This window comes from Tympanuchus pallidicinctus, unplaced genomic scaffold (assembly GCF_026119805.1).
Source record: "Tympanuchus pallidicinctus isolate F22 unplaced genomic scaffold, pur_lepc_1.0 scaffold3, whole genome shotgun sequence".
In the NCBI taxonomy this organism is placed as follows: domain Eukaryota; kingdom Metazoa; phylum Chordata; class Aves; order Galliformes; family Phasianidae; genus Tympanuchus; species Tympanuchus pallidicinctus.
In genome coordinates, this window is record NW_026294747.1 from 3,169,016 (window position 1) to 3,194,308 (window position 25,293).

The following is a 25,293-nucleotide window of genomic DNA, read 5'->3' on the forward strand; positions in this document are numbered from 1 at the left end:
GATGTTTTTGTGTGGCGTTTATTTTTGAAATGGTGGACTTTGGCTTTCCAGTCCCAAGTCACATCAATAAAAGAGCTGTGTTGAAACCATGAGGAAGGAAACTAAAACAGTTGGACTGCTGGCGCATGCCGAACTGCGGGTAAATGAACCTTTGGACCTACACCCTGCTATGGACTTTCAGATCTGAACATTACAGGCAGTCTCTTACCTGGTACGCATCTGATTTTGGCAGTCTGTTGTCAAAGGATATTCCAAACTTCTACCAACCTCCTCACATCACCCTTTTTAGAACTGTTGAAGTCCCAGTTATGTAGTGCCAGTAACTTCTTCTTGCCCTGATAGAAAAAAATGTTTTTATTGTTACAAGCAATAAGTGAAACTACCCTGGAGATTTTCTGATGGCTTCCCTTGTACTTTTTATTTATTTTAATATTACATAGAGAAGGACAGAAAGCACAGATCAGGTGATGGCAGCTCAGCCACCCAAATACTGACAGCCTCGTTTTTGTCTTTTTTTTTGAAGTGCAGGCAAGAGCTGATGTGTAAACGAGGGTTTTCCCGTCCCTTTATATGTCTCAAAACTTCAGGTCAAAAGGATACTTGCACGGCAAAAATTATGCATTGCTGTTATCTGACAGACTAATGTGAAACCTCACATGCACTACATGATATTTTCTAAAATGTTGTAAGGGCTTTTTTGTTGGTTTTGGGGTTTTTTTTTGGTGTGAGTTCTATGGGTACCCAGGATTAGGTTTCTGATTGAAGTGCTTTGGTCTGCAGGGGCTGGCACCTCTGTGTTGTTTGATACTACAACAGGGCTTGGAGGGAAATTGGTTATGAAAATAAAGCTAGATCTCTGCAGTGATATTGAGATACAGGCGAAAAACACCCAAGTCTTCCAACCTTCCTAGTATTCACTTTGTCAGTTGGATGTAATCCAGTCTGTGTGTAGCAATTGTAGTCATTAAAGTGCAGAGCCGTTGTGCAGATACTGTCTGATCAACATGCATTTTATCCCATGCAATTCAGCGCTGTTAGTTGTACCATCTCTCTGAAGGGCAGGATATACCCCTCAGTGGGAGACCGGGGTTGCCTGTCATTTCTGACCTGCGGAGAATGCAGTGGGTAAATATTTTTTGGATTCCACTTGGGGTTTTCAGTTACAGTTTTTATATTTGACTGCTTTTGTGGATGGAAACTTTTGCCAGCTGTCAACTTAAGAGCAAGTGGCAATCTGCCTTCTCAAGCAAATGTGGCTTCCGTGTTTATTTTCAGTTTCACATTCATTACACTATTGTAGGTTAAAAATTTTGGCATAAGGTCCTTGCTCCTTTAATGAGACATATAGTGATCATCTGTCGTGGTTAGAGCATTAAATAATGTGCTTCATTCACGTACACATAGTCCAGAGCTTGGTAATGCTCCATCAGTGTAGGACCTTAGTAACTTAGGAGACATCACATTGTTACTGCTTCCACAATATGAGCAAAGGGACTTTTTGTGTGACATGAAGACTGAATGCAATAAAGGGTGGCGGGAAATTAACATAAACAATTATTACAATGCATATTCTTTTGTGTCTCCTTTTGTTGTTGTTTTTGTTGTTGCTCGTGAGCAGATTGAAAACATAGACGCATGCCTGAGTTTCCTGGCTGCTAAGGGGATTAATATACAGGGGCTGTCAGCGGAAGGTGAGTCAATCCCTACTTTAAAATGTCATTTTAAATAACAAACTGAAATTGTTGCTTGTGACTGTATCACGTGCCATGGAATGGAGGATTAAATATGGGTAACTTAAAGTTTTTAACTCCTCCTTTTTTTTCCCCCCATCTCACTATGCAAGGTAAGTGAAATACACCTCTCATCTCCGCTGACTTGTACAAATAATTATTCTAATTCAGTAATGTCTTTGTGTATGTCTGTTAAAAAGCGGAGAGTTTTTCATCTAAGTTCTGTAATTGGTGCACTGATTAGAGCATAGAATTCATATGACTTTAAAACTGATGGGGATTGTTTGTTGAGAGAGAAGTTATTTGATCATTCTTCAACTATTTAGTTACCTTTGATTGAGATATTTAGAAGTTTGTTTCCAAGCCAACAAAAAAAAAACAAACACCAAACAACCCACAACAAATGTTTTGAACCCAAAGAAAAAGGTAGCGACCTTGAGTTCATTGCTTTTGTTTATGAGGAGCACCAGAATTTTTCAAAACCAGAAAATGGCTGTGTGTGTGTGTGGTGCTCTTCCCTGTCAGTACATGATGTACGTCAGGATGTATGGTGCCTGGTGGCTCAGAAGCTGACTGCTGTCTCATTAAAAGATCAGACACATCTCCCTAATTCTCATCACCAGCATTCACCTCTGTGTTTAAGCATGCTGCAGAAGGAGGTGGGTTTGGTAGTTCAGCCAGCCTTAGGTGTATGTATGACACCTCCTCCTTGGTGCATACCCAGCACCTCTCCGCCCTGTGTTTTGTTGCTGAGCATGTTGTTACCAAAGGAATCTCCCTTTGGTCAGCTGTGTCTCCTCCCAGCTTCTTCTCAACCTGCAGCTTCTTTGAGGCTGGGAAAAGAGAGCCTTGAGGCTGTGCAGGTGCTGCTCAGCAACAGCAGAAAGGCTGGTTTGGTTACCAGTCCATAGCACAGCACCGGGAGCTGATAGGAAGAAAATGAATCGCATCTCATCTGGTCCCAGGTCAGTAGTCAAGCTAATATATCTTGTTAGAATAGTTAGTGTAAATGGAAAAATAGGCAACAATTCATATTCAGAGGCCCGAAAGAATTTCTGTGCCCAAAAACATGGGCATATCTTTAATTTTTCTGGATGGTCTGAAGTCTTCTGCCTGTAAACTTTGTGTATACTTATACAATCGCAAGTATAACACAGCTTTCCTCCTTTAAAAATGGAATGAAAGCAGGAAGGATGAATGATAGATAGTCTTATAAGTCATGTATAGAGATTTGCAAAGAGCAGAGGTTCTCTCAGTTGGCAGAGAGAATCCTCCCTTGTTGGGCCTTGGCTCTCCTGTTGCCAGTGCCCATGAGCGTTCGTGGATGTGGAGTTAAGGACCAGAGACAAGGTGAGCATTTCACATTTGCTGAATGCTGAGGAAAGGAATTCCCCTTGTGGAATAAAGTTTATTGATTCCTAAAGAATTGCAGAATCACAGAAAGTCAGGGATAGGAAGGGACCTCAAAAGATCATCTAGTCCAGTTCCCCTGCTAGAACAGGAACACCTCAGTTAGGTCACTTTTTTGTCCCCCTGAAAATATAAATGTATGGTAGTTTGGTGATGGAATGTATTTAATGTTAGTCCTGCTTGTATCAAAACATTTTAATAGTAATTTTTGTGCTGACAAATAGCTGCTTCCACATTTGTTTCACAAAATGGACTTTCAAGCAGCTGAAAATACTGTTCATACTTAATTTAGATTTAACATTATTCTGATTAGTTTAGTACTGTTTTCTCTTGAGTATGTTTTCTTTCTTAATCTGAGCTGTGTGCTTTCTGACTGTGATTCCAAGTCTTCTCTGAACCCAGGTTTCCCTTACTGAGAGTCAGTGCTTTTTATGAAACGTACGAGCAGATTACAGCTGTGGATGAACTTCATGGTGAAACCATCATGTACAGTTTTACATATATGCATTATACTTGTCAAATGTGTTAAAAAATACAAGAAATTGAAAACTTTTTTTTTTTTTTTTTTTTTAAACCAGTTATTAAAACTGTAACTAAAAATTACATTTTGGCAATTTGGAGAATAGAATAGCTTAAAGAATTCCTCGCTGTCCTCTAAATGACAACCCTACATTATCTTGGGCTGTGAGATCCTACCAGCCACTTTATCGTGTGTGTTTACATATCGTTTCACAAAGTTTGTGATGGTTTGTAAGCATGGGAGGCAAAGTAGCAGCTGTTTGGTACATGTTACTCTAACCTGATGTTACCACAACTAGTAGAAGAGCTGGCTGATTAGAATACCCACAAATAAATCTTTTCCTCCCAAGTGAAGCTGTGGCATGGTCAGCCCAAGCACTGCCTGCATTCTGTGCTGAGATAGTTCCGTTCCAGTCTGAGTTCTCAAGTCAAGAAGAGAGTTGTGAGCTAAAACTTCTCAGGAAATGATTAAACAAAATGCAGCTTTGAGTCCATAGTGAAAGCCAATTTTAATTGTGATGTGGTAAGTAGGGCAAAAATGTTACATATTTCACATTATCCAGAAGATGAGTTGATGAGAAAACTGTCAGCATGCTAAGCTGGCAGTGTAGCATTCACACTGGGGAGCAGACAACGTGTTTAATGTTCATTGCTGTCCTGCCAAATCACAAGTCAGACTCAGCAGGATGTCGGTTATCCCGTGGCTTCTGCTGAATTTTCTCTCTTTCTTTCCTTTATGCTCTCACATTTTCCTCTTTCTAGGAACTAACATATTAAATTGTACGGAAGCTGGGAAGAGACCAGTGATGTTTGCTGCCAGCTTAAGAATGAGAACATTTACTGGCTCTACCACTAATGCTGAAGGAAAAGAATGATGTCTGAAGAGAGGAGAGAGAAGGATTGCTTTTGATAAAATGAAGTTAAAAGACTGGAATTCAGCAAGAAAATTTGGAGAGTCCATTCTCAGCTGTGCTGAGAAGGAAGAGGGAAACGGAAGTAGGGAACACAGAATCACTTAAAATTGAGCTTGCTGTAACCAAGCGAGCTTGTATTTCTGCACAAGTTATTTGCAAAGACCTGCTAGGTCAATTGTAAATGCTTGTGCTTACTCCACCAGCATGTTCTCATCCAGGAGGGAGTAAAAGATTGTGATTGCTTCCAAACGGAAATAAATATTGACACCTCTCCTGAGTCTCTTAAGAATATGCATTTTTCAACAGTGCAGTGTTATTATGGAGGGAAGTTGATTCCTATGTGTTGAAACACGCTTCATGTGTAATACCCTTCTGGTGTGACACAGGAATAGTGTGTTCATGGATCTAGGCAATGAAGGTGCAATCTCTGATGATGACCTCAGTATGCTACTGGTAGACCCTCAGCCCAGCAGCATGGATCCAGAAAGGCATGCCCTTTGCAAAGATTTTACATTCTAAAATCTTTATTCCCAGTTGCTAAAATGAAATAATGAAATGAAATGAATAAAACGGAGATGCTGCAGGGGCCTTTTCTCCCCTTGCTGCTGCTTTTCTTTTTTTTTGTTGTTGTTGTTGTTCCTGCACAGAATCTGTGATTCTGCACGCTGCTGGGTTCGAGGCACCTGGAACTGCTGCTGCCCAGCTAAGCTTGCCGTCCTTCACACACAGTTTCCTCTCTGGCAAGATTTTGAAGATTATGAAGAATATAAACGTGCAGTAAAAACTCGAATTCACAGGTAGAGGCTGCACCTCCTCTGGGTAACAGATTAGCTGGATAACCATCAGCTGAGCAGATCATGAGACCATAAAGCAATGAAAGAAAACAGCTTGCTAGACTTTGGAACTACCTCTATTGAACTTGGGCTTTTGCCTCTGGAATTAACATGCTTCTGTAGGTAAATGGATTTCAGTGTATCCACTCTGCAGTATTGCAATAAATCCATTTTAGTTCCTTTCTGGAATCACAGACTCACCAAGGTTGGCAAGGATCTTCAAGAGCCTCTAGTCTGACCATCTGCCTACCACCAGTATCTCCCCACTAAACCCTTATTACCACATCTAAGTGCTTCTTGAACACTTCCAGGGACAGTGACTCAGTCCCTGGGCAGCCCGTTCCAGCTGGGATTTTTGTTTCCACAGCACAAATACCCCACAGTGCTATTTGACACGTACCTGAGAGGGCACTTACATCTTGCCAGGTTTTGGTTCTACCGCACTAAGCCTGTGTATTAAGATTCCTTTGGGTTGACAAGTTACTTATTTTTTTAGCATCTCTGGCTTGTGTTCTGTGGAGATTTTGTGTGGGATGTTGTGGAAATTGAGAAGACCATTGTCTCTCACCTGTGAATGAAGACAGGTTGGGGGGGACTGCGTGCAGAATTCCTCAGTGGCCAACCATCAGTGGCTTGCGCAAAGTGTTCACGTTCACTATCTCTACGCATGAAAAATCTATACATAAGACAGCATGGAAATTTCCAGAGGGTGGATTTGTATGGATTTTCTTCAAAATGGGAGGCAGGAAGCAGATTCGGACCGCAGGACACAGTGGGGCTGAAGTTCTCCTTTAGTGCAAAGGGCAGGGGCAAGCTGCCAGGTGAATTCCCTCAGTCTGTCACTGAGATAAGAGAGCTGCCTTTAGAAGTCTGGTTTGAAATGTGTTACTTAAAAGCTGGAGGGAGAGAGGCTGCTGCTTTTGAAACTCATTAAACATGGCTTTCTTGTGATTATTGTTTTTTGTCGTGTTGAACATGCCAAAAGCAGGTTTCTCTTCCCATGCACGGCCACAGAAGGGCATGGGTTTTAGTTGAAGTTGTTGTTTTAGTCACCTCTCACTTCACAGTGAAATCAGGACCCTGTTTCCAGTTGCGTGGAGTTTTGCTAAGTCTACACGTGTAGGCTTGTTGGAGTTCCTTTTATCTTCTGGCCTGTGTTTGTGCAGTTCAGCTTCCTGGTGCTGCTGGGTCTGTTTAGTCATGGCCCCATGATTAAGTGATACGTTCCTGATGGTTCCATCAGTAAACTGAGTTCTTTACTGAAGATAAGATGCTTTTCACTGTGCTTTGCTGTCTTTTGTGTCTATTTTGCTTTATTGTCTCCTTCCATGCCGTGTCCTCCCTCGACAAACACAAGCAGATTAGACAAGCCGAGTGCCTCATGTCGGTGCCAGTGGGAGGAGTCAGGCCTGGGGTTAGGACACTGTGCAGGGGTTAGGGTTAGATGTGAGCAGGGGAAGAAAGGGGATCCCGCTACCCAGGAAGTGACTAATTTGGTCAAGAAAACTAAGGAAGACAGGGAACGGCTTTTCACCCAGGCCCTGGGACTGATATTCGTGTAAAGAGGAGAATGGTGGTAGTGGTGGCAGAGGGCATGTGGAGGTACTGGGCTGTGGGGAGGAGAAATCAACTCAGAGAGAAGGGAAGGGAGAGAAACGCCCTGGGTCTGGGTAATGGCCAGGACCACGTGGAAAAGGGTGAAGAGTGACTAGAGGTGAGTATGGGCCAGAACAAAATGAAGGAAGCAAACAAATGAGATTAGCTGCTGGGAAGGAAAATTAGATTGAGATTTAAGAAGGCAAGGAGGCCAAAGCTGGAAGTTAGGACAGAAAGTGGAGCAAAATCTTAAGACGTGAGCTAGATATTTGCTGGGTAAGGGGTCAGGATTGAAAACAGAAGCTTGTTACGCAGAAAAGATGAAAAGAAAAGTGGCTGGGAGAGGGAATAAAGGATCGAGCAGAGCCCAGTACAACGTGAAGCAAGCCTTCATTCAGAACTGGGAACAGAAATCTGAGTGCTAAGTCTTGCCTTTATGCTTGGCTCCAGGCTTGCACGTCCTTCTCATCCGTCTTGCACTGCTCCATGTAGTAGAGCTAACTCAGGTGGTCTGTGCATGAGGGCAAAAGTCCAGCTGATGGTTTTTATTTACTTATGCAATTCACGGTAACAGTATTTTCTAACATGTAAGTTGGCCCAGATCTTGATGGAAACAATTAGGCTGGTATTCCAGAAATGATACAATGCAGCATGGTAATTGATTGGTTTCACTTGCTCGTGCAAATTTAAGACTATGAAATCATTTACGGTGTGACGTTAATACATTTGTTGTGGTATTTTTTGATCGGTTGGTTAGTTTGTTTGATTTACTTTAAAGGGATTATTTAAAGGAATTAACTTTTTAAGCGCAGTGGTGCTAACATGCAGAAAGCAGCAGAAATGGCCAGCATCCGTTGCTGTCACTGCATGGGAGAAATCACTTATTTATTTGAAGATTTGGCTCACTGGTAGTCAGCAGCAGTGCTGATGAGGTTTGCAGAAGTCTGCCATATCCTAGAGGAATGGAGTCCTGACAGCATTGTGAAGGGCGCAGTGACCAATCCACTGCTCTGTCAGAAAGAAACAACTGCTGGCGGCTGATGAGTGACTTTTGTGTATTGCCTTACAGAAATCCGGAATGGGAATCTAAAGGCCATCCTGGGCCTCTTCTTCAGTTTGTCTCGATACAAGCAACAGCAGCAGCAGCCGCAGAAACAGCCAGCACAGCACCATCTGTCCCAGCCAGCTCCCTCCGTGTCCCTGCAAGCAGGGCCTGCATCTCAGGGCCAGGCTGGGCCGCAGCAGCAGCAAGTGCCAGCTTCGCTCCAGACTCAGTGCCAACAGCCCCAGCAAGCTGTACAGCATCCGTTCAAAGCACAACCAGAAATGCAGTCAAGGTGGGGAAATTTCTTTTGAAGCTGGTCTTTTCATTGTTTGCTTGGTTTTCTTCTCAAAGGCCTTCAAAAGCCTGCTTTCCTTAGTTCTCCAGAATGAGGTGTTGGAAGGGGAATGCTGGGTAGCAGTTGACTTCACACCTCTGGAAATCAAAACACATGCTTAAATATGTTCTCTGTGTTAGAAATGCTCAGTTCAATGAGTGCAGAATACCAGCAAGACCACAGTGTTTTCTAAGGGCATTCTTCTAATTATTCATTTCTATTTCTTTCCACTCTCAAAGCGTGTTATGTTATTGCTGCTACAGAGCATACTTTGGATGTGTGAAGGCCAACCTAGAGTTCTCTATTTACAAGAGTATTATTCCTCATTAAGAAATGGTATTAGGCTGTAACCGTGGTAAAAGAAATAGAACTCATCACAGCTGGTGACACTCAAAATCAAATCTAGGCCTAATGATCAAAAATAAGTTGCTGGCTTACATTAAAAAAATGGCACTGTTGGTGTTCTCTGGCTCTCCTAGGTCAGAATAGAGGGAGTGTTTGTGCCTTAAATGTTTTCAGTCCTAATGGAGCTCTTTGCAGGTTAAAATAAAAGCCACAGTCAGTAGCACTGTGATTACAATTGCAGCCTGCTTATCTGACCCCTTAACAGAGTGAGCATTTTAGTGGGCAGGATGAAAGGCTGAAGTCATGTTTGCACAGTTACTGGTGAAGGCTTATTTGTTTCAAACCATCACAAATTAAGTTAAGGCTGATTTGTGTTAAAATAACTCACTAAGATGAACACTAGCTTACGTGCTGCTTTGTGAGGGATACAGACAGATCAAGTGAAGCCTTCCAAGAGAGATGCTACTCAGATCTTGTTCGGGCTTTCCTTGAGTCATAATGAACCATGCTCATTTTAAGTGGAAACAATTATTTGTGTAATTGAAAAGCACAATGTTGTTACAGCGTGTATAAGCTTGTACAGGAAATAACCATCATCAAATGAGGAGACATCTGAATGTATTTTTGTTACTTTTGTGACAAAAAAACATGACCAGAATCATAGGATCATTTCAGTATGGCTTTGGTATTTTCTGTCCATTGTATGGTTTGTGCTGGGTTTCAAGAAATTTAAAATTATTTAACATGAGAATGTGAAATATAACATACGGTATATTATAAGCTGAAAATGCACAGATTCTGAAGAAATCATATATAGTAAAAAACTGAGAAGAGTAAAAAAAATGTGAATTGGCACACAAAACTGCATCTATATACATATTCTATCATACTGTATAAAAATAATTGATTTTAAAGAGTTTTGGCCTGAAATTAAGCTTAGGCGAAGAGCATAAACTCCCTCTTCCCTGCAACTGGTAACTAAGTGCAGTGGCTTTAAAAAGAAAGTTGTTGCTCAATGATATCTTCCACTTTTTCTTTCTTGTCATACAGTGCATCTCCCAGGGACTCATCTCAAAGCAAAATCATCCGATTCACTCTTGGTCAGAAAAAGTCTTCTAGGTTAGCGTTTCTTCATCTTCCTCGAAGCATGAATAATCCTTTTGCAGTATTATTGCATGCTTAGGATTCATGCTGAAAATGTTTGCCTCCTCGTTTGTAACTAGGCATTTTACCAGCAGCTGAAACATGGAAGTGTTGGGTGAATTTTAACTTCTTTCTGTTTTTCAAAGCGTGGAATGCATTTAGGCCTGCAAGAGAATGATTGTGTTTTCTTACCCTTATAAGCTTTTGTTTCTGAGAACAAAACATGGTTCTGGGAGTTCTCTCCCTGCTGCACCCATCTGTGTGAGCTGCATGTAGCTCTGCATTACTGAAATAGCTAGAGCCAGGCTGCTGCTGCCATGACACATCAGTACAGTATTCCTGCCTGTAGTAGTGGGGTTATAACCAGGTGGTCTCTAAGGTCCTTCCCCACCCAAACCATTCTATCATTCTGTGCTTCTTTCTGGGTCACAGTTGTGGCCTGGGTTCAGTACCTTTCTCTAGCAGCAAGAAGCTGGAAACATCACCCTGCACCTAGATTTTGCTTTAGATTTCACTGATGTTGCTGTGAAATGTCTTGGCCAAACACCAAAAATACGTGCTATAAGCACTCAGTTTCTACAGAGAAAAATGTGAGAGAAGTGATATCTTACTCAAGAGTTGTTGTTGACTCTCACGTTTTTCATTCTCCGTGTGTTTTTTAATGGCAATGACACCGTTGTCTCACCAACTTGCCACTTGTTGAGTGCTTACACAGTTCAGGCAGCTTTAATTCCTTTAAAATATGACAGATTCGCAAAACCTGTGTGGCTGCCTTTCACAGGCCCTGCCAGCCTGCAGGCCTTGCTGCCCCACTTGGCCCTGTCTGTAGCATTTTGTCCTTCTGAAAAGCCAGAGCTGAGATATCTTGTGTGTTTGTAGCTCAGTTCCTACTCAGTAAAACAAACTCTTAATGAATTGCTTTCCAAGTGTTCAGGAAGAGCCTGGCAGCCATGTTCAGGTTGCTCCTTCCCTTCCCCACTGCTGCTCCTTCCATGTGGTCTGTGTGCAGAATGGAGCATCCCTGGGGTGTTCTCCGTGGCACTGTGCTGCAACTTGTACAGCCAAGGACAACTTCCTAGCACCCCCCAGTGCTGGAAAAGGCTGCTCTTCCTGGCTAAATGGAGGGTTTGTCCTAAAGTCTTCGGCCAAATAAACCTCAGAACCATGATACGCTGTGCCAGGTCCGTGATGCTTTGAGTTTGTAAAAGATTTTTTTGCTTTGTATTTGAATGATGCCCTTATGTTTTATCCCATTTTGAGCTTTGAAAGCATGTGCATGCAGCTGCTGACATTTCTGTACTTTTCCTTCATGTTTCTTTTCCTATTTCCTATTTCTCCACTGGACTCTGAGAAGCCAGTTAATTTTGAAAGCTCTGCCAGCCTCCTTCCTGGCTTCTTCCCCCCCAAACCCCCACACCTCCATAGGCACAGCAGGGATTTGGTCTGCTGTATCTCCTCACTCTGACAACTGGGACTTCTTCATTGCAGCCTACTATCAGCGCAAGTTAAGTTAAATTGGCTTTTGTATTCCATGAAGAGTCAATTTTAGGGAGATTCCACCTTACAGAAAATACAAAGAGAGCACAAAGACACCCTTTCACTGCTTCTTTATATGCCATGAACTGCTCCTGTCTTTTAGTCTATATTGTGATGGTGTTGCTTTTTAAAACGAGTTGTTTTCTTAATTCTCTTAAGAATGGATATTGAGCAACCAGCAAGTCTTTCAATTTTCAATGTTGCATCTACTTGGAACATAGAAGCATGTTCTTGTGAGCACGCAAAACACACAGTGCAGACCCACAAGCTGTGTACATTCAGACCCACAAGCTGTGTATATTAACGTTCACTTTGAAAAACTCAAGCACACAGGTTGTTTTGAGATGCAGTGCCTGTGGCTTTCCCAATTGTCAGACTTTCAGAAAATTCTACCCCTTCCCTTTTTGCCTGAAAAATGTGAAACGAGTATCCTTTCCTGTCTGCTAGTTCCAGAATCCTAACTACCTTTTTTTCTAGGTAAATATTTAAATCTTTTCGATATGGGCTAAGGAAATGCTGGAAAATCCATCCCTGAAACAGCTTGCTGCCATCCTCTATCCATTTAAAGCAGAAACTTATACCTGCTCACTGATGTGGTTGCCCTAAGAGCATGGACTTACATTTTGTGTGATTTAATGGGCGCAAATTAAAACCAGTTAATGTTTTGCTGGGCTGGCCACTGAGCACAGATGTAATGTACTTCCCCATGTTACATCCAAAATAAGTGTATCTCTGTTCAACAATCTGGTTTAAGAGCAGTAATGTCTCATTTAGTGTTAACTTTACGCTGGTATTGTTACTGCACTGCATTTTTTTGATTCACAAGATTTATGGCAAGTGACCATTAATGGAACAAGCAAAAGATGTGTAGAGAGGGTCTGATTGTATCACCTTACTGAGAGGAGACAGCTTAGTGTATTCTCTGTTGAGTCCATTAGAAACAACTCTTCCTTTTGCCAAATCTGGTATTAGTCAGCTTAGACAAGGATTTCAAACTGCGTCCTGTTTTTTTGAGCTGAAAGGAAAGCTGTTAAAGTATCTGATTAACAATCTTGTTTCTTTCTTTTTTTTTTCCTTTTTTTTTCTTTTTTTTTTCTTTTCTTTTAATATAAAGCAATTCAGATTGTCGCTTGTTTGTGATTCATTTTTCATCTCAGATGATTTTTCCATTAGTTCTCTGGTAAGGACCAAGACCTTAAAAGTGTATGTTTGTGATATTGATCCTTTTCATCTTACGCATGGTATTCCATAGTTTCTCTCTCATAGTGCTTTTTCACATATCTGATCTTACTGTAATTCTTTTGTCAGGCTCCCAGGCCCGACCACAAGGGTGTCCACTGCAGGCAGTGAGACAAAAACTCGTGGTGCTGTCAGTACCAACAATCGCCGCAGCCAGAGCTTTAACAATTATGACAAGTCCAAGCCTGGAGTTCTTCTTCCAGCATCCACAAGTTGCAATGAAAAAGGTAAGTGCTTGTAATTTTTGCATGCTTAGTTTTTCTGAATGGTGGTTTTATGCAGGGGAAGTTGGATTCTCTATGAAACTCGAGATGTGAGATTATCTCGCAGCGTTGAGTGGTTCTTTGCAAACACAGCTCCTTGCAGTGCTTTCCCTTGGTGTTTACTTTTCTCACCCACTTTCAAATTGAATGATTCATTCGCCAAGTCAGTTTTTAGTTTCTATGTGGTTGAGGATAGTAAATTTTTATTGTGATTGCACTGGGTGCAGGATATCATACTCTTGGTAGGCGGTCCATAAAGACATACGTGCCAGTTGTGTTATGATCATTTCTGATCATTTCTCGTGTACACACTTATCTGTAATAAGAATGCTTAAAAGTTGGGTAAAAACAGGTAAAATACTAGCAGCCATGAAATCTTAGTGTGCAGGTTTGACTTCTCCCCAGAATACACTTAGTTAAAGCATGCTTTGAAAGGGGAACTCATTCCCCGCATTAGAGCTGGCTTCTGTTACTACCTGGTGAAAATCTTGCTTGGATTTCAATCTCAATCTAATTCAAGTCAGTGGAAATCATTTTAGTAACTTCATATATTCTTGATCAGCCTCTTTGGAACTATAATAAGGAACAGAGCACTGATGGTATTTCAAGAACAGAAATGAGATTGAAGAAAAATTGTTGACTCCAATACAGACAATCAGATCACTTTTAAGCTTTCAGCATCCATTGTGTTTTTCTGGGTAACTTGTCATACAGAGAGATTCCTTTGCCACATCTCTAGTTTATGAAATTCACTACTCCTGAAGTCCAATAACAAGAATATTTGCCTGGACATTCTTTGTATTGCCATTTAAATTTAGTTCTCCTCCTCTGTGATGTAGAAAAAAGCAATTGATTGGTTTTATTTACTGTGATAAGTAAATAACAGTAGCTTTGTTCTTTGGCAACATTAGATTTGACAGTTCATAGAAATTTAGATTGTAAAATTGTTCCAAACAGTGTGCACAGGCTTTCTATTGGATTCTGTAGATCCTCATGCTATGTTTAATGTTTTTCTCTTGCTCAACATATTGGCCCTATCGTTGTCCTATCCACCCCTCTCACAAGAAAATGCTACGATAGCTGAGAGCAGTGCCACTTACCTCGTTTTTATCCCTGGTAACTCTTCCTTCTTACAAGTGACTCCACAAGCCCCACTGCTTTACAGTTATTTACAACTTCGAAACCTTTGTTTTTTTTTGTCACTTTTGTGACTTCTTTTAAGATTTACTGTTCTGTCCATCTGATTGCAGTTAAATGTAGTAATTTCTCAGCCTTGAAAACAGATCATAAGTTGTAACTGTGTCCTTGCAGAAAGCTGTAGTATCTTTGTACTAAGGGACACGGTTTAGTGGGGAAACACTGGTGCTAGGTGGATAGTTCAAAATGTATGGAAATGTCAGTGATAATCAGGGATTGAATTTTGTGTGTAAGTTTGTAGTAGTGCTCTGAGCCTCTGTTGCTCTGAACTGTTCAGCCTGATGTCAAAGACCACGAAAGGTCACCAGGTAATGGAGTATCCTTTCAGTAGGAAGGCAAGGTTCTTGAATGCTGTAAAGGAGTAATCCTTCCTTACTAGGAGTGGGGTTGTGACTTGATGTCTTGAAGATATGCACAACAAATAGCCTCAGGAAGAACTGGCAGTGGTGAAACAGGCTTTCTCATTTCTTGCCAGACACAGACAAGGGGGAGTAGAAAATTAATCCAAAAATAAGACATTTTGATGAGTAGCAGGAAAGGAAAATGACCACTGAAGATTTCTTCAATATTTTCACATGGTGAATAGCTCCATTTGTTTTGCTTCCTCCACTGTTGTCAGAGGTGCTTTAAAGACACAATTTAAATTTAATTTAAAGAATCATGCAGCATATTTGAAGGCAGAAACATGATTTATCTTTGTAAATGTTGCGAAGAAACTGTGTTTGCATTGGAAATGCAATACCAAGTACCGTCCTGTATGGCACTGTGTCATTTTTTCAATGACATTTACTGACTTTGTGTCCATTCAGTAAGTAGATGGTCTGACAGCATTCATTGCCTTAAGTTTGTAACTCTGAGCTCTGTAAGGCAGAATTTTCCAGCAGAGTGGTGGTGGATATGACTGGTGAAAACAGAGCAAATTGTTGTAGTCTGCTAGAGTCAAATCATTGGCTTAGTCTGGCAGCTAATTCAGTACCCTAGACGAAGTCATTGCACTTGCACAGATGGATCAATATTGTATTCCAGTTGTGTCTCCTCGCAGTGACTTGGCAGAGTGCCCTTTAGACTCAAATCTCCTTGTTATACATGCATCACTTCAGTAACGGTAATGCCTGTGGTTTTCATGCTTGTTTCTTTGGAGGAAATTGTAATTTTCTTCTCTGGAACCTCATGTCCTGTGTCTCATCTTGTAATGGTGTCACTGGAGTCTTGAGCATCACAGAATGATAGAATCATTTGGGTTGGAAGGGACCTTACAGGCCATCTAGCTCCTCTCCCCTGCAATGAACAGGGACACCCATGTCTCCATCAGATGCTCAGAGCCCCATCCAGCCTGACCTTGGGTGTCTTCAGGGCCAGGGCATCCACCACTTCCTGGGCAACCTGTGCCAGTGCTTCAGTGTCTCCAGAAGGCAGAATCTCGGAGTACATGCACACCCCTGAACCAGCACTGAATTAATTGTCCATCTAGAACCAGCAGCATTGCTTTTCCAGCAGAGCAGAGTGCACTACAAATCCTACTCAGGAGATCCTCCAAGAACATTTTCAATCAGCCTGATCAGACTTTGTATGGGAAGAAAATTAGTTTCATGGCAGTACCCAAAAATAGGCTAATGAAGTAGCAACATCCTACTTGGTGAATCCACAGTTACTATTTTGGAAGGTACTGAGTACCTTCCTTACCTGTAAACAGCAATGATTTAACTGTGACGTAAGCATGTAATATTCATCTCCGTGACTGAATTACATTTGGCATTCAGTTAAAAGCTGGCAAGTTACAGCTGTGCTCAAGAGATAACTTGAACTCTCTTGACTTTCTCTCAGTTTGCTAAGATTACTAAATAAGGGAAGCCAAGTACTGGGTTCAGTCTTGACTTTCTTCAGTTTCAGAGAAGTCTTCATACTGGTGTTCTGCCTTGTTCCCCTCTCTCCCACATGCAGATTTGTCAGCTTGACTGTCAGCTGCTTTTAGGCAGATAGTTCTGTGAACACTCATTCCTCATTGTAATCCATCTCTTCAGAAAGATAAAATTGTTACTGAAGAAGCATGCAAGGTAATCTGCTTCCTGTGAGTGTTGCAAAAGCCCAAAAGAAAAAAAGTGTGGGTTTTTTTGAGGGGCGAGGGCTGGAGGTGAGAATGGGTTGGTTTGATTTTTTCCAAAGTTGATGGCCTGCGTATGTTGCATTAAATACTCAGAACTTTGGTTCTGAGTCATAAATCCATAAAGCTAGTAATAAATTCTGGTCTAGAGGAGAAGAGAGAAAAAGAAAAATAAGAAAGAGGGCTTATGCAAGTTGAATTTTACTTAAAAATATAATCGTGACACAAAGTTGGTTTTCATTCATGAGAAACAAAACCAGTTGGCCTGACAAATGTTTGGCTTATTTTACGTTAATTGTAACGTTGCCAGACAAGTTTAATGTCAAACTGCTGAGACAATTCAAGCTTTCTGACCCATATCCTGAATTTTGCCTAAGGAAATAAGACTCATATCACCATGTTGTGTGTCAGTCAGCTCTCTTCTGGTAATTCTGATCCCTTTACACAGTAGTAGCTCTGTGTTTTTGGAGGAGGAAATAGGACGAAAAGAAATTTGCCTGGTTTGGCAGGCTGCTTTGGCATGAGCCATCACTTCCTGATAGAAGGTTGCCTTTGCTGTATTACATTTGAATCGGCTCTTACTGATTACTGTAGGATGTAATTTGCAGCTTTCACTCATCTGTGGCCTTTTCTTCCGAATGTGAACTGTCTTATTAGTCAATCTTCTGCATCTCGTGGCAGCAAAAGTGCGTGAATTGGAACAGAATACAGCAGAAATGAAAAGGACAGTAAAAGGAGCATGGAGGAATAGCTAGCTACTGAAAAACAAATAACCTAGATGTTCTGTTATTTTAAGATTCCATTAGTAATCTAATGATGAGACTTTCTTGGGGAAAGGATTCTATGAAAATAAATTCTTGGATGTATGTTGAGGTAACATGTGTAAACTTAGCAAATGAATAGAGATAAAAGACAGATGTTCTGTCATAAAGACAAGAAATGTTGCAGGGCTTTGCTCATCCTGCACATGAGGAATTGAATTGATTTTGCCAGATGACATTTGCAAACGCTGAAGGAAATCAGGGTGTGAAGTGCTAGAATAAAGCTGTCTGTTGCTCCCTGTGTGCTTCTGAAGTCATCCGTGCTCAGCTTTGAGCACAGTGGAGGAAGCAGCTGGTGTAAATACTGGGGCCGCTTCACAGAATCACAGAATCCCAGAACGGCCAGGGCTGGAAGGGACCTCAAGGATCATGAATCTCCAACCTCCTGCCACGTGCAGGGCCACCAACCTCCCCATTTAACGCTAGACCAGGCTGCCCAGGCCTCCATCCAACCTGGCCTTGAACACCTCTAGGACACACTTCCTGGGAAGAGGGTGAAAACAGGATTGGCGAGAGCCATGTGCCTACCCTTCATCCAGGAGTGTACAGGCCAGTGTGGCTATTGCATGTATATCAAAAGCACTTTTTTCACTTCTTTCTTTCCAGAAGAGAGCAGCAGCCATGGGAAATTCTGTGTGTAACAGACTTTTTGAAATACTGCAGTTCAGCTAAACCTTTGTTGAGGGTTATCTCTACAAACTCAGTTGAGCTTTGTCTTAAAAGCAACAATTAATTCAGATGGGAATTTTGTGACATGACTGGATGTAACTACCACGGCTTGTCCATGCAGGAGAACTGTAAAATCTAGTCTTTTTCTGCAGTACTATTTGACAGCTACTGACAGTGGGTGCTTAGATTTTATGCATGTTAAATGGGAGGGGGAGGCAGTGTGATTTTATTTTATTTTGTTTTGAAAGCTGTTGAAATCTTGCAGCGTTAAATCAATCTTTCTGAACCTTTAGCTGTTCATTTCTGGAAATGTGCCATATCTGGAAAGCTCGAGTAAGGCATTCGAAAATGAAAGCAAAAAATCGGTGGATGCTTGCAGTACACTAAAACTCTTAGAATACAGATTTGCTGAAACACATAATTTTCAGTGGTTTATGAAATAGTTTCCTGTAACTCACATGGAAGTTGTGGGCTTGTTTTCTTTTCCATTAAGAGCTTTGAGTCAAGATAGGCTGATTGTTGCTGTCCAGGATTCTCCTCTAAGGAGGATGACGTAGACACCCATTTCACGTGTGTGGACACCTTTCTGGAGGTTAGGATATGATAGCTCCTGCTTTTTGGAGTTAGCTCCAAGGTTTGTGTGGAAAATTTCTTCTGTGCTCCTGGGAATTTGAGTGTCCATATTCCTCACATCATAAAATGGTAGCATGCCAAGGTAAATGTTTTTCTTTTCAGTGATTAGCCATTTATAATTGCAGTATTCTTCTACACAGAGTGCTTTAATGTGTGTAATTGCTGTTAAAGGCTTTTATTCTTATGAAAAGGAAAATACCATTAGATTCTAATTGCATCACGGGGATCACGGGGAAGTAATGAGCCATACAGGCTTGTGGTTTTAGATGTCATCATAATCTCTTCATATACATCCTATAATAATCTCTTCATGGGGCCTCTTAATTCACTTCTAAACAGTCTAAAGTTATTCAGTCCATACATGGGTAAGCATACCATTGGGTTACTTTTATTCTTTGATGTCCTTCAACATCACAAAGCATAATATAGCATGAAGAGCATTAGCCACCTGCCAAGTCTACCGCTGAACTCATGTCCAAAACATTCCTAAGGAATGTAAACTGTCACATGAGCTTGACATTTCTGTGTCAGTATGTGAATATTTGTTGTTAGTTATCTTGAAGCTCCACATTTCCATACCCTTTTAATTGTCTAAAACGGTCACCAAATTAGAAATGCCCCAAACTTCCATTTGTTTGTGCAGTTTAGAATTAAAAAACCTTTTTTTTTGTCCACGGCAGGAAGGAGCAGAACTGTTTGAGGTGCTATCAAGAATGAAATTTAAAAATTGAAGCATGCAACTTCAAGAAAGAGCTTGATATGGTGGATTTGATCTGTTAATCTATCTCAGCAAGATTATTAGTTAATCTATTAAACTATTCCAGTATTTTGCATAGCTTCAGGTAATTCAGGTTGAGCCAGAATTTAAAAGCCATTTGTGCTGAACAGAATGATGGGTATTCCTGAGAAACTGAGCACCCAGATGTATCCACTGTCATTACTGATCTTCAGGCGGTCCATCTGCATTTTGCAGTCTCAAGAATGTGGTGACATTGTGTGGAGATATTCTGTTTACTACTCTCTGGTTTGCATCCAGAGTTGGTAAAGTCCTTAGTTTATGAAGCTGTCAGAAACGTCAGCTCAATATGCCATTGCAGTGTGTTTACGCTGTGATGCAGTGGTGTGTTTGGTAGGCTTACATGCTTTCTGTTGGGTCGATTCTTTTTCTTCTTTATTCCTAATAATTGATTTAAAATAATCCTGCAGAGGGCAGTAGAAGGCTGAGGGAAAAATGACATCTTGCATTGGTTTAAGTCTTAGGTAAAATATCAGCAGGAAGAAGCACTACCAAATTTTGACCATTTCTACATGAGACAGAAGAAATGTTTGCTTTTATATTTGTGAAATAGTCGGGTTTGGGCAGTAATAGGAAAAAAGAATATATGCATACAGATTAGTGCACTGATTTAAGTAAATGTGTATTTTAATATCAGTGTTCCTGCAAACTTACTCCATACAAGCCTTATGAGAGCGTTGTGAATTCAGATCTCACTGATTCTGCTATAATCTGAGTTCTGCATGTCTGTTTCCAGGTAGGGATACGGTGTATTTGGAGGGGAGTAAGAGAAGCATGTGGCTGATGCTACATTCCTTTTTTTATCTTTAGTAACCCCTTTTAACCTGGAATGCAGCACATATGTAATCACAGTTGCTGTCTTCACAAGCATGCATGGTGAAGGACCAAGAGGCACGTGGCACAGGTTCCTTTAGGGGACTTTCCATCTGGCAGGAGGAATAACATTCTTCTCTGTGGGAACAATGAACCATCGAAAAGTTGTCCGGGAAGGCAGGGCAGTCTTGCTGAAAGTATTCAGGACTTGCCTTGACAGAGCCTTGGATAAACTAATCTAAGGTCTTGATTTAAGCTGAACATTGGAAGAAATGGTCTGCAGAGCTCTCTTACTCTTACTCTCTTACTCTTACTCTCTTACTCGCTTACTCCAGCTTAAAAATTTTAGTTTCTTAGAGCATCAAAAATATATGGCACATTGACTAAACAGTATCAGTGACATATGTAAGGCACTCTGTTGGGGGTAAAAGGCAAAGCAAAACTGAAGTGTGCTTCAGGACTGATAACTACACTGGTAAGAATAATCTTATATTTTGTTTGTGGTTTAAATATCTTTCTTATGTAAATGTTCTGTGTTTTCCCTTGCTCTTTGCTGATATTCATTTCTGGTCTGTTGATGTGAAAATTCCTTACCTGTGGAAGGTAAGGAATTTCTTTCTCATATCTTTTTCACTTGTTGCTATCAAAATAGGGCTGACAACCAAGTTAATAAAATGCTGGCATGGAAACGTCTGCACTGCTGAACAAGCAGTTGTTGGTGGTGTATGGTTCTGTACATCAAATGTGTGCACTTCAAATGTGGGCAGTTGGTTTATCAGTGCAGTTCAAGGGGATGTGACATATTCTGTCACAGACTGATGGAATGATTTGGGTTGGACAGGACCTGAAAGATCACCTGGTTCCAACCCTCTCCTATGAACACGGCACAACTCCCACTAGACCAGGCTGCTCCCAGTCCCTTCCAGCCTGGTCTTGAGTGCTTCCACAACATCACTGGGCAACCTGTTCCAGTGTCTCACCACCCTCACAGTGAAGAATTTCTTCCTTATATCTAGTCTAAATCTGCCTCCTTCCAGTTTAAAGCCCTTTCCCCTTGTCCTGCTGCCATAGCTTTAGTAGGAATGACACTCCAAAGTGAAATCTACATGTTTGCAGTTAGGATGGCATGCATCCCAAGATGTGGGAATACAAGAAAAACTGTTCAGAGCAGAAGCTGTGGAGCAAGATAAACAGCATGAGAACCAAGGACACCTCTAGAAGTAGAAGGAACATCTCACGGCTCTGATTGGACAAGTGCCTGTGTGAACGATTGAAGAGTGTTTTGTAGAATGCTCTGTTGACATGTAAAGGTGGATGGAAAAGTTGTAGGGGTGGAAAGCTAGAAAAAGAAAACTTGTGAAGGTATAGAAGTGATGTGAGAACTTGTAATAAATGATTTGGATCATTCGCATCAGGCGCTGCGCCAGGATTCTGAAGGAGTTGGCTGAGATGGTTGCCGAGCTGCTCTCCATGCTATTTGAAAAGCTGTGGCTGTCAGGTGAGGTTCCAGGTGACTGGAGGAAGGGTCACATCACTCCCCTTTATAAGAAGGGGAGCAAGGAGGACTTGGGAACTATAGGCCAGTGAGTCTCACCTCTGTGCCTGGGAAAATCATGGAACAGATCATCCTGGATGACATGCTTGATCACATGAGGAATAGGAGTGTGATCTGAGACAGCCAGCACAGCTTCAACCAGGGGAAGGTCATGCTTGACCAATCTGGTGGCCTTCTATGATGGAGTGAGCATTGGTGGACTGGGGAAAGGCAAGCAATGTCATTTACCTGGACTTGAGCAAGGCCCTTGACATGGTCCCCCACCACATCCTTATCTCCAAATTGGAGGGATGTGGATTTGATGGGTGGACCACTCCATGGATAAGAAATTGGTTGACAGGCTGCAGACAGAGGGTGGTCATCAATGGCTCTATGTCCAGGTGGAGGCTGGTAACAAACGGTGTCCCCCAGAGGTCTGTCTTGGGACCGGTGCTCTGTAACATCTTTATCAGTGACACAGACAATGGCATTGAGTGCACCCTCAGAAGTTCACTGATGACACCAAGCTGAGTGGTGAGGTTGACATGGTAAAAGGAAGGGATGCCATTCAGAGGGACCTCAACAGACTCAAAAGGTGGGCCTGGGTGAACCCAATGAAGTTCAACACAGCAAAGTGCAAGGTTTTGCTCTTGGGTGAGAGGAATCCAAGGCATCTGTTTGGACTGAAAGGAGCAGTCCTTGAGAGCAGCCCTGCAGAGAAGGACCTGGGGATCCTGATGGATGAAAAGCTTAACATGAGTCAGCAGTGAGCCCTGCAGCTTGGAAAGCAGATGGTATCCTGGGCTCCATCAGATGAGAGGTGGTCAGCAGGGACAGGGAGGTGATTGTCCCTCTCTATCTGCTCTTGTGAGGCCCCATCAGGAGTACTGTGACCAGGTCTGGGGTCCCAGAACAAGAAAGACAGCTGTTGGAGAGGGTCCAGAGGAGAGCCACAAAGATGATCAGGGGACTGGAGCACCTCCCCTACAAAGACAGGCTGAGGGAGTTGGGCTTGTTCAGCCTGGAGAAAAGAAGGCAGTGGGTTGACCTCATTGCAGCCTTTCAGTACCTAAAGGGAGCCTACAAACAGGAGGGGAATCAACTCTTTGAAAGGGTAGATAACTGCAGGACGAGGGGAAATGGTTTTAAGTTGAGGGAGGGGAGATTGAGGTTGGATGTCGGGGGAAATTCTTTACAGAGAGAGTGGTGAAGTGCTGGAACAGCTGCTCAGAGACACTGTGGATGCCCCATCCCTGGAGGTGTTCAAGGCCAGGTTGGATGGGGCCCTGGGCAGCCTGGGCTGGTATTAAATGTGGAGGTTTGTGGCCCTGAATGTGGCAGGGGGGTTGGAGATTCATGATTCTTGAGGTCTCTTTCAACCCTGGTCATTCTGTGATTCTGTGTGATGTAGAAAGCACCTGGGAATGCACTCTTTGGCTTGCTTCTGTGTGATATGGAGCTTTTGTTGAGCTTGGTATCACACATGTTTAAAAGCAGCAGATTTGTCAACTACCTAGATTCAATTTAAAAACAGTGGGTTAGAAACAGCAAGACTCTCATTGTCCTTACCAAGGGCAGCCTGAGATGTGCAAACTGACATCAAACCTCAGAGTTCTCGCCTTTCCTGTCAGGGGTCACATCTTGAAGGCTGAAGTTTTCAGCAGCCTTCAAATGAGCTTCAAAAAAGGACACACGCAGAACAATGAGAAGAGGAGTACTGCATACATAGTTAGAGGTTTGGAAAACTTCCTTTGCAGCTATGTATTCAAAATATTAGTTTGTGTTCTTTGCCTAAAAGAAAGGCTATTTCCTTGTTGCTTAGAAGATACCTATAGTCAGTGAGATGTGTATTAGTAAGAATTCGCTATGACTTTAGTAGGCTGCATATGGGTGTCTGCTTGTTTGGAATTTGAAACTGGTCCATTTCAGACAGCAATCTACATGCATGTTTTGAGAACAAGGATGATTACCCCTTGAAAGGGACTAAATTAGGTAGAGTAAGTAAAAATTTAATAGCTATCCAGAGGCGATGTATAGGCAGAGGTAATAGGTTTGGCTCAAATTACTTTGACTTATTATGACTTATTATTATTATTCAGTGGTAACTCTAACAACCCTAGTGTTTTCTTGAATTGAAAACCTTTCATTTAAAAGCAAAAGTAGAGGACAAATCCTCTTCTGTAGTTGCACGTGAATCCGGATTGTGTATTTGTTGTTAGAAATAACGGCTTGGCTCCTGTACGGAGAGCAGGATGGGCAGTCAGTTTGTATTCTGATGTTGCATGTCTTCCTCACTGGAACAAGGATGGTTTTTCCAGTCTTGGTAAATTAATGGTAATAAACAGGGAGAAAAAGCAGATTCTCTCCCTTGTGCCAAATAGTATTAGAAGAGTGAAAGAAATATGGTGAAAAAAAGAGTTCTGACATTCGTAAGGCATGATAGGGTCATCTTATTCCATGGCTCAGCACCACCTCTTCTACCCTTCCTAGTTTCCTGGACAAAGGAAAAGCTGTTCTTTTTGGTATGTAATGGTTGAGATGATCACATGAATGACCATGAGAGTCTTGTTGACTTTGTTATGGAATAAGAAATGATAGATTTGAAGCAAACAAAACCCCTGACTGTTTCTATTCAGTGATGGTCACATCGTTAGCTGTGGCGGAAACTTTTCATTGCCAGTGTGTTAATGGCTAACCTGATCTGATGGGAACTAATTTCCAATTTCTACTGTCCATCAGGAAGAAAAAAAAAAAAGCTTAACAGACTGATTTTATTGTTCCCCATTCATGCCAATGTGATTTTTATCTAGATACTATTAAAGCATTTTCATGTAACAAGTGGGAGAAAACAGTATCATCCCAGTGCTGGTAAATCAGTTCATTTGTGCTCTGCAATTTAGTCCATTTTGCTTGTAAGGCAAAGAGAGCTCTTAGGCAGGATTGCCTGACTGAACAAGAAGAGATTAAATGAAAGCCAAGCCTTGAGATTTGACCTCACAAGTGGCTTCATGCACAGCTTATTGTGAAGCACTGAGGAAAGCCATGCTGTTGACATACTGTACTGCTGCAGTGCTGGATGCTCCTCAGAGTCTGCTGTCAATTACTGTCATGCTAAGAAACATTCTTCAGCTAACAGAGAGCAGCTTTCAGAGAGTTCAGTATAAACTCTTTCTTGAAAGCAGTCTGAAAACCACCTGTGATGCCCTCCAGTTCTGTTTAAGAAGTCAGTGTAAAGTTAGCAGCTGATGGAAACTTAAACAACAGCTGTTGTAATAAGACTTCGCATTTTGAATGATATCTTTTGCTAATAGTCCAGCAGATGAGTGATATCTTACATAAGAGAATGCTAATACAACTCCATGGGGCAGGGAGGAGCAGTAGGCAGGCTTGGCCAGCAGTGAAATTAACTGTGCACTGGGCTATCAAAACTAAATGTGCGTCTGGAGGTGGAGAGCTTGTTGCCCCTATCAGCGAATGGCATGAGGATGTCAGAAAGCTGGAGAGCAATTTCATGCAACAGATAGCTGTAAGTTGATAGTTATTTTGGCAGTTGTCACTTTCTTTGTGACTGATATTTATATCTGTATAGTCTTATAAAGAAAAATACCCTAGTTCAATATTTTGTAGCAGTTACTTTGGCTTCTGTTTAGTATACAGCCTGTTATTAGTTTTATCTTTAGAAAATTGAAGTAACATAATGCTTACTTTTGTAGGAGTCAAGGGGGTGGTTGAGCCACCATCCCTAGTGTTCAAGAAATGTATAGATGTGGCACTAGAGGACATGGTTTAGTAGGGAAATATTGGTGGCAGGTGGACGGTTGG

The 25,293-nt window shown here is 41.7% G+C and overlaps 1 protein-coding gene and 1 long non-coding RNA gene across 6 annotated transcripts in view; both read left to right on the forward strand.

Moving 5' to 3' along the window:
• Positions 1-25,293, forward strand: part of NAV2 (neuron navigator 2) — a 189,774-nt gene that overhangs the window by 57,134 nt on the left and 107,347 nt on the right. For 3 of the 5 annotated variants that reach the window (XM_052695682.1, XM_052695683.1, XM_052695684.1), the window contains exons 4-6: positions 1,619-1,691; positions 8,072-8,339; positions 12,714-12,871. In XM_052695682.1, the coding sequence (XP_052551642.1) occupies positions 1,619-1,691; positions 8,072-8,339; positions 12,714-12,871 (499 nt within the window). Of the gene's footprint in view, positions 1-1,618; positions 1,692-8,071; positions 8,340-9,776; positions 9,846-12,713; positions 12,872-25,293 lie in introns of all 5 variants that reach the window. The other 2 variants (XM_052695681.1, XM_052695685.1) reach the window with 1 other exon arrangement.
• LOC128086763 (uncharacterized) lies at positions 1,709-4,844 on the forward strand. The gene is made up of 2 exons (XR_008209524.1): positions 1,709-2,695; positions 4,422-4,844. It is a non-coding gene; the product is annotated as an uncharacterized LOC128086763 (long non-coding RNA).